Consider the following 9,164-nt stretch of genomic DNA (forward strand, 5'->3'; position numbering starts at 1 on the left):
CGAGGGCCCCAATCTTTTACTCGGTATTTTATTCATTTTCTCTGAAAGGCATATTGAAAATTATTAATTGCCATTTAATTAAATTAATATTTATAAATATTAATACGTAATTTACTTATGTCGATTATGTTATATGATATATAATTAAGTACATATAAACTCTGTCTATTTGGCTATCTTTTATTAAATATTTAAAACAGATTATTATTGACACATAAATAGGTATGTAGAAATATTATTGATTTTTGCTGTTGAAGAAAAAATATCTTATGTGTTTTTTTTTTTGTGTACTGTCAATTTTAATCACCGGCGACAAAACGCATATGGTATGCGATAATATTATATTGGATAATAGCATTATGTAAAATAAATAACAATAAAATTTCGCACATAAGTAAAATTGATTTACATGGGTCAATTTTCGCCGTGCGTCTAGTCGCTTATCAAATCATCTCACAAAGAATAGTTTAATAAAATAAAATTTTCTGAGAAGTTAAATTTTCGAAGAAAATGTTTAGCAGTGTAGGTCTGGTGAACACCTGCGACTTATTAATATCAGGGGACGACTTAAGACCGCATATGGCCACTCCACGACCAAAGTCGAGACGTATGCAGGGATTTGTTATATTAGTCTTCTGCAGCTTAATTTACTATACTTATACATGGTCGATTTTTGCAGTGCGGCCTAACCGTTAATCAGGAATCTACTCGTGTAAGTCCCGCGTCATGTTACATTTTCTTCTACAGCATAGCTGTGATGCAGGTATTTTATTATTTCAAAATTTATTAATAATTATCAGTTATCTATTTGTGAAATTACTGTTATTATATATATTTGTTATTTATGGTAAGTTGTAATAAGTCTTAATAGATTATAAATTACTTATTAAATTTAATATTATGATATATTATTTTATAGCAATATTATGATATTTAGAAGAATGTTTTTGCATTAAAGTAGATTTAAATTTTTTCCAAGTCATCCTCGTTTATACATGCAAAACAATCAATTGATTCCAATAATAAAATATTTTGCATGAAAAAATGTCGTATCAAAATATAATCGCTTTCAATCAAAAGCAATTATTCATAATGATATAAACAATACATGTATCGCGCTCGTGTTTGTTAATTAATCATAATATATAAATATTAAGCAGGTGGATTATTTAACAAATATAAGGCATTCAACAAACAGCCGTTAAACCTTTTAGTACTTATTCTTAAATAAAACTTCATTGTCCATTATTCTTAAGTAAAACTTCATACGTATAAAAATATTTATAAAACCTATTAAAATGGATGAAAATTTGACAAAAGACAACAATACAATCGAAAATTTGTGGAAGTACAACGGTGAACGTAAGTAATAATAATAATCTTAATTTATTAATGTTTAATAGAATAGAAATTGAAACTTAAATATTTTTCAAAATACTACAACTGTTATAATATAATAGTTCATGATAGTTTCGTCATGTACTATTAATTTAGCTCTCAAGATGAAAACAAGATAGGTCTAATTCTTAATCGTCAAAAATATTTGCTTACTATATATATAGTCAATTCCATTACACTCCAATACTACTTTTGTTTACAATGTTTTTCGATTTTGACCTTTAATAATGATTTAGAACTTCACATCTAGAAGTCCATTAACGAGATTTCAAACATGTCTATATATGTATATGTCAACTCAAGCGTTGAAAATGAAATAATACAAAACAAATTGGTTTTGAAGATCTTGTTTTTTGGACACAAAAATGTGAACAATTTTCCACACAACTGGTAATAGAAGTAAGGATTATTAGTTCGGGAAATGGCAATTAAAATTTTATTTGATTGGTCAATATTAATAACAATTATTATTAATTACTTCGCGGCAGAGCTTTGTGCAAGCCAGTAAGGGTAGGTTCCACCTATTCATCGCAGATTCTACAACTAAGCAATAATACTTAATATATTTAATTGTTGTGTTCTGGTTTGAAGGGTGATTGAGCCAGTGTACAGACACGAGGGACATAAGATCTAAAGGTTGGTGGCACTTTGGCGATATAAGTGATAATTAATAGTGCGGTTGTGACTGCTTACTATCAGGTGGCCCATTTGCAATCGATATTCGCTACGTTATAAAATAACAGTATCTTGAATTTGTTAAATAAGACAGGATACAATTGTGCCTTTGGATATTTGTGAACTGTTCGAAGAATGATCCGATGAGGCAGCTAATACATCAACCACTCTCGCCGCACACTTCACAATTAGGTATTCACAATATTAACAAAGTACAAGTCATATTTGTTTTCAGTAAATTATGTGAATCAATGGATGTTTATGAATACGCCGTTCCCTTTAATTATAATAACTATTGCGTATCTATTGTTCGTAATCAAAATTGGTCCAAAGTTTATGAAAAACCGGCCACCATTCGCTTTAAGTAATATTCTTATTACTTACAATGCCATACAAGTTGCCTATGCTTTATATTTGTGCTATAATGTAAGTATTATTCGTTTTATTATTTATTGTTTTTTAGAATATTTATTTACATTTTTCGCTTGTTGATTATAAAGTGTATTTTTATCTGCGTAAATCCGCGTGCGATCAGAATGGGATGCGACCTTTTGGTACTGAGACACTCGCGGTCCACCCGGTGGCGATAAAATCGGCAAACACACGTCGATCACTCGCTAGAGGTTTTTACTTGTTAGTGGGAGTGGGTTCTTGATAATGATTTGCTATTTACTGCCTTATTTTTTTGCTTATATTTATGCTGGTACAATTATTGTAGTGATAAGATCATTATAAGATTAGAATAATGAGTAAAAAGAGAGTTAACTTTTTAAGTCTTTAATACGAAATATTTCCTGCAGTTGCCTATAAATACAGACAAACGCTTATATAAATTCTGTAAATATCTTAGTAACCTTTTAGCTTTGCCAGAATTGGATAATTATTGTTCAGTAATTCTTTTCTAATACTTCTTCTCTCGAAAGCTGTCATTTTCGGTATACTTTGACAAAGTGCCGTCCCATTCTCGCGTTCGGATTGTATAATAACTGTATTTTCGAGTCACGTGACACATTTAAATCAATATAAAATAACAATGAAAAAATAATAATATAATTTTCAGGGCACACAACTTATATGGCAAAATGGCTTATTAGGAAAATCATGTTTAATGGAAACCCCAGAAAGTCGTTATATTGTAAGTAATGGTACTGGTATAACACAATAACAAATGAACGTTGGACGAATGATTGTTGATGGTGTTTTAAAATAACAATAAAAAATATACATATTTAAAAGCATCATAAATCTGAAAAATGATTAATAAAATAACTAAATATCTAAAATTTACAGAATTTTAACAAATAATAAATTAAACTGTATATTTTTATTAACAATATTTAGGAAATAAATCACATTTTTTTGATGCAACGTACTATAAAGAGTTCTTGAAATCTATCGATAAATTTTATATGGATTTATGCTATAGTATTACGTTTTATTAGGATATAGATGTATGTTGAATATTTCTCGTCATTTTTTTTCCAGATCACTTCAAAAACATACAGTTATTTTTTTGCAAAAATCACTGAACTCCTAGATACAGTATTCTTCGTTCTACGCAAGAAAGACAACCAAGTTACGTTTCTCCACGTCTACCATCATTTAACTGTAATGTGGTGCACTTGGTTCAATCTCAAATACGAACCATCTTATAGCACTGTATTTTTGGGCACTATAAATTCCTACGTCCACGTCATCATGTACACCTATTATGGGCTGTCCACTATTCCTGAACTGGCGAAGAAATTATGGTGGAAGAAATATATAACTTCTTTGCAATTAGTAAGTGACAAATATTAATTCACTATAATTTTCTTTATTCAAGGAGATTGTTTTTAAGGATGCTGGTTTTATTTACTTATAATTGGAAGGAAGAATGGAGAATATACCATTTCATCCTCCTCTTATACGGTCCACGGAGAGGGCTCCCTCGAGGGGCGAGTATCACCATCCACGGGACGGTGATCAAGGTGCAAGTCCAGATGAAGTATCTGGGCCTAATTCTGGACGGCCGATGGAGCTTCAAGCAGCACTTCGTACAACTCAACCCGAATTGGGCCGTCTCCAATCGAATCCAACGTTAGAGGACCGGGATAACTATGCCACCTTGATGCTAGTATATGGTCGATGGCATTGCATGGTAACCCGATATTGGCCGATGCGTTCACCGCACACAAACGGGCCCTCCTGTGGAAGCCGCAGAGGATCAGAGCGGTGAGGGCGAAAGAGGGTATCGTACGGTGCTTGGACAGCGGCGACACTCCTCGCAGGCGATCCGTCTTAGAAACTCCAGGTGGAGGTGCGAACTTCCGGGCTGAAGCGAGATACCGTAGCAACCGTCCAGGGTTGGCGGAAGTTGGGTGGAACAGGGTTCTAGCCAAGCAAGCAATGGGAGGAGACCTGGGATGGTAATCCCCCTAGAGAATGGAGGCCCGCATAGGCGGGCCGTCCGTCAGAGCGTCACGGTAGCATGTACAAGCGATCCCGTTGCACTCTTCGTTAAGACGGAAAGGTTACCGCTGGTTTTGATCATTTTAATCAATAAGCAACCTAAGGAGTGCGAGATTAAATTCGCCCCTTGAGGAAAGCTCCGCCCAGCCACGAGCGAAGCACGGCACGGGAGAGGCCACGGATATGTTATATCAACACGATCCCGCAGCCTTTCCGATCGTTACTGAGGGCGCAGTTGTTTTAGTGGGTAAGAAACCCACACAACCCTGTTCCACCCCAATGGGACGCGGGTACTTTTCTGAATGTTTCTACAGTAAGAAAAAAAAGGATTCTATTTGGCAGTGAATAGAAACGCTTGTCTTTTGTTCAGGTCACACTTAAAAAAATTGGCACTACCTCAGTCCGATATCCAGCTGATTAACATTTATTTACCTTCCAACTAACGGTGCTCTTTGCACATGGTTTTCTAATTTTCCACAATGCTTACAGCCACAGTAAAGTATGTTGAGAGGCTAGTGTAGCAAAACACTCAGCCTTTGAAATGATAAGATATATGAATGAAATTCTGTGTTTTTCGTAGCTTATACGATTTGAAAAATACGAATTCATTAAATTTGACACCGTAAAGACATAACTTTTCCTTAAAAATATTTATTTTTGTTATTTGTTTTCTATTTTATTTATTTTATGTTCGTGATTATTTTTTGTATTATAGCTAAACAAAATTATAAAAACTGAATTTTTATATTCATAATTTTTTTCCAGGTTCAGTTTGTGCTGATGTTACTTCAGGCAGCAGCTAGTGCTATCTATCCAGGATGTCCACCATCTTACACATTAATGATAATGATATACATAAACGCTTCGTTATTTATTTATTTATTCGGTAAATTTTACATTAACTCGTATTCAAATCCGAAGGACGCTAAATCTAAGGTCGAGTCAGATGTAAATCGCTACTACATTGAAAAGATTAAATAAAATTATTGTTAAAACTACGTACTTTATATTATTTAATTGGATTGTCTTATAAAGAAGATTTATGTTGGTTTTCTTTAATAGCTTAAAAATGATAAGTGAATATTACCGTGGCTTAATACATTTATCTGAGGTAGGCTAATTCGGGGGTCAATCATTATTAGTGGTAAAAAAATCAACTGGGTTGTTCAAATAATCAATTGGGTTGTTTGGGTGCTTCTTATCTCCTAGAAAAACATAATGATGTTTTGAAATTGAGAACAATAGTAACTAATTTTGTTACCAGTTTTCTCTGTAGCATCTACATTTCGAATTATTTATACTGTGATGCGACAATACTATTCTAATAAATGAGGAGATTTTTTTAAGCCATCTGAACTACTAAATAAATAAAGATACAACTAATATAAAAAGCTGCAGTGAGTTTTGGAGAACTTGGAACTAAGATTTTATGTCCTTTGTGTCTGTAGTTAACTGGTTCACTCATCTGTCGAACCTCACCTTCTTCATAATTTGAACACAAAATATAGTAAGTACTTATAGCTATTTAAAGGTTAAATATTATTATATAAGTAACAGCGCTTTACAGTTTCACCCGCTTGACAAACGTTATGTTGTCTGTTTGTGTTAATATACACATGAATAAAGAATATTTTGATTTTGATCAATGAAGAGAAATAGTTTCTCGACTCTAATATATGAGAAAGAATAATGATTTGCAATTTTATTAAAGTGCATTTGTTTGCAAATTATTTATTTCTAATTCGAATTACATTGAATCATTACCCCCTTATTTATTGAAAGACAAAGTAAAAATTACCATCGTTTAGTTAAAGAAAATACCCGAATAATAGGAACCTCTGCATTAAGTATTTTCAGAGCATTTAAGGGTTCAAATCAAGTCACGGATTACGTTATAGATCTGTATTATTTTATTATGATCTGTTCTTGTCTTTCCGAAGATTATGCCGTTTAGATGGATATGTAATATAAATATTTAATAATATTTTGAGCATGCAGACAAACCTCTTAGCTAATAAAATCATAATCACGATACTACAGAAAAATTAGTATTATTTATTGTATGTAATTAAAAGTGAAGTTTATATATATAAAGTAACAGTAAATCTATGCTTTTTGAAGAAGCTTGGAATAAGCTATATCACCACACACTTATATTGTGGGCTGGTGGATATAAAGATTACCATGACACATGAAGGTTTCCTCACGATATTTTACGTCTACGTTGAGCACGGATTGAATCATAAACAATTTTAAGCAAATAAAATTTCAGTGGTTTTGCAGGCTTGAAGCCGCGATCGTCGGTTAAGTTTTACAAGCTAGCAGGGGCTAACCCTGGGCTATCTGGATAGGTACCATCTAGGTTTACCAACAAGTATGTATGTGTATATTGAAGCAGTGCGGTGGAATTAAAATATTTATTATAATTAAATAATTTTACATTTAATAAATGAAAATGTTTATTTTAAAACAAATTCTTTCAAAAACACTATAATTGTATTTAAATTAGATTGTATAATTACGTAAATAGTCGACACAATGATTTTACAATAAAAATAAATAAATATTTATTCGTATTTAAAGTTATTATAATATATGTATTCTACAAAATAATAACGAATTCAATCGAATACAAACGAATTTTCTCAACTTTTTTTTTCTATTATTATATTATTTATTTTGAGTGAGTAAAAGTTTTTCGTTAAAAAGTAACATCGAATCAGCATAATGCACAGGAAGAGCAAAAAATAAGGAAAGATGCTTTATATTCATAATTTAAAAATTAGCTTATTAATTTTACACAAATTACGTAATTATCAAAAAATAAGTACGACAACAAATAGAATTATTTTTTAACTAATTTAAAAAACGAATATTCTCAATTCATCTGAATTTATATAACCGTTTATATAATATGAATTATATGTGTACCCGATACACGTATTGATTTTTGGCGAAGCCGTCCATTTAGGATGTGAATTCTGTTGTTGTTTCGGATAGACTACATAACTATAATTATTATCAAACCTCTAATAAAGGAACTGTTAATAATATAAAATAAAATCTATATGAAGTACAGGCGAATTACACACACATAGTTACAATAACAAAAGAGTAAATAGCTTACCTTGATATTTTATTCTGTACACAGCTGAGCACACAGATAACGATAAAAAAACTACAGTTGCCGATATTGCTTTTACAATCTATGAAAGTAACATAGATTAGAGAGTGCATTTATGCTTACGCACACACTTTTGGAAAATAATATCTCATGCTACTCTCAAAATGTTCACAATAATATTGACCATTTTCATTTACATAATTCTACAAAGTGTACTAGGTTACTTGGGTGGATTTATAACAATATAATGACATCTAGTGGCGATTTTCCGCATTAAAATGATCGTAAGGTTCATTGCGGGAAAAATGGGATGCTGAAAAATAGTTCACAAAATAAAACCTAGATAGCGCTTAGCGAAATGTAATATATACATGGTTTACACAAAGTAAAAGATTAATATCTGTGTAAATTTTTATCTATTTCTGCCGCCGGTTTTATACATGGTTGGATCACATCAAGGAGGCTGTATTCTTAAGCATTTTGCACAATGTATAAACCAATCATCCGATTAGGTTGAAACATTATAAGGAAGGAAAGTCAGTCATGTTGCCGAAGGAGGGGCGCCAAATAAGCTCTTCCTCGGCATACAGACCAATTGTGCTGCTGAATGAGACGGGCAAACTCTTCGAGAAGATTGTCGCTGCCCGTCTTGTTAAGCACCTCGAGGAGGTGGGACCGGTTCTTTCAGAGGCTCAGTTCGGGTTCAGGGCGGGTCGATCAACTATTGACGCCCTGAACACCCTGAAGACCCGGACCAAGGAGGTGGTGGCCCGAGGGGACGTGGTCCTGGCTGGACGTGGCGAACGCCTTCGCGGTTCTCGGCCCAATCCTGTGGAGCGTTGGCTTTGACTGGCTCCTGCGGCAGCCGTTCTTCCCGGGATGGGGGTGCTGTGCTACGCGGACGACACCCTCATTACGGCGACGGGACTTACCTTTCAGGAGGCGGCCCGCCTGGCTGAGGTCGGAGTGTCACTCACGATGGATCGGATCAGGATGCTGGGCTTGAGGGTCTCTGTAACAAAAACGGAGGCCCTTCTATTCCACGGTCCACGTCGAGGTCCCCCTCGACGAGCTTCTATCAACGTCCAGGAGACGGTGATTAAGGTGCAGGCCCAGATGAGGTATCTGGGCCTGATTATGGATGGAAAATGGAGTTTCGGGCAGCATTTTGTCCAACTCAGCCCGAAGCTCATCAACGCCGCTGCCGCCTTGGGCCGCCTTCTACCCAATGTAGGAGGGGGCGGACACACCTTGCCGGCGATTATACGCTGGTGTGGTGCGTTCCATGGCGCTTTACAGTGCACCCATCTGGCTGGACGCTCTCACTGCTCGTAACAAGGCTCTTCTTCGGAGACCACAGAGAGTCATAGCGGTGAGAGCGATACGTGGTTACCGTAAAATGTCATGGACGGCAGCGACACTTCTCGTGAGCGATCCGCCTTTTGAACTCCAGGCAGAGGTGCTTGCGGAAGTGTACCGGTTCTGGGTGGAAGCGAGGTCGAGCAGCGACCATCCA

General features: G+C 34.6%; 2 protein-coding genes across 2 annotated transcripts in view; one reads left to right on the forward strand and one right to left on the reverse strand.

Moving 5' to 3' along the window:
• Window positions 1-7,787, reverse strand: part of LOC126768554 (elongation of very long chain fatty acids protein-like) — a 28,466-nt gene extending 20,679 nt beyond the window's left edge. Inside the window, exon 1 of the mRNA XM_050486733.1 lies at window positions 7,652-7,787. The gene's annotated coding sequence lies outside the window, so the exon portion shown is untranslated. The remainder of the gene's footprint in view (window positions 1-7,651) is intronic.
• LOC126768552 (elongation of very long chain fatty acids protein 7-like) lies at window positions 1,185-5,522 on the forward strand. Its single transcript, XM_050486729.1, has 5 exons — window positions 1,185-1,362; window positions 2,309-2,499; window positions 3,134-3,208; window positions 3,559-3,855; window positions 5,290-5,522. The coding sequence occupies exons 1-5, from the start codon at window positions 1,299-1,301 to the stop codon at window positions 5,503-5,505; spliced, it is 843 nt and encodes a 280-aa protein (XP_050342686.1). The 5' UTR covers window positions 1,185-1,298; the 3' UTR covers window positions 5,506-5,522.
• Window positions 7,788-9,164: the final 1,377 nt, after the last annotated feature.

Source organism: Nymphalis io, chromosome 5 (genome assembly GCF_905147045.1).
Source record: "Nymphalis io chromosome 5, ilAglIoxx1.1, whole genome shotgun sequence".
In the NCBI taxonomy this organism is placed as follows: domain Eukaryota; kingdom Metazoa; phylum Arthropoda; class Insecta; order Lepidoptera; family Nymphalidae; genus Nymphalis; species Nymphalis io.

Bases quoted from the DNA above. Each gene is read 5' to 3' on its own strand.
- LOC126768552 (XM_050486729.1), top strand. From the start codon at position 1,299: ATGGATGAAAATTTGACAAAAGACAACAATACAATCGAAAATTTGTGG. The intron at 1,363-2,308 runs GTAAGTAATAAT...ATTTGTTTTCAG, and splicing joins GTGGAAGTACAACGGTGAAC to TAAATTATGTGAATCAATGG. The intron at 3,209-3,558 runs GTAAGTAATGGT...TTTTTTTTCCAG, and splicing joins CCCCAGAAAGTCGTTATATT to ATCACTTCAAAAACATACAG.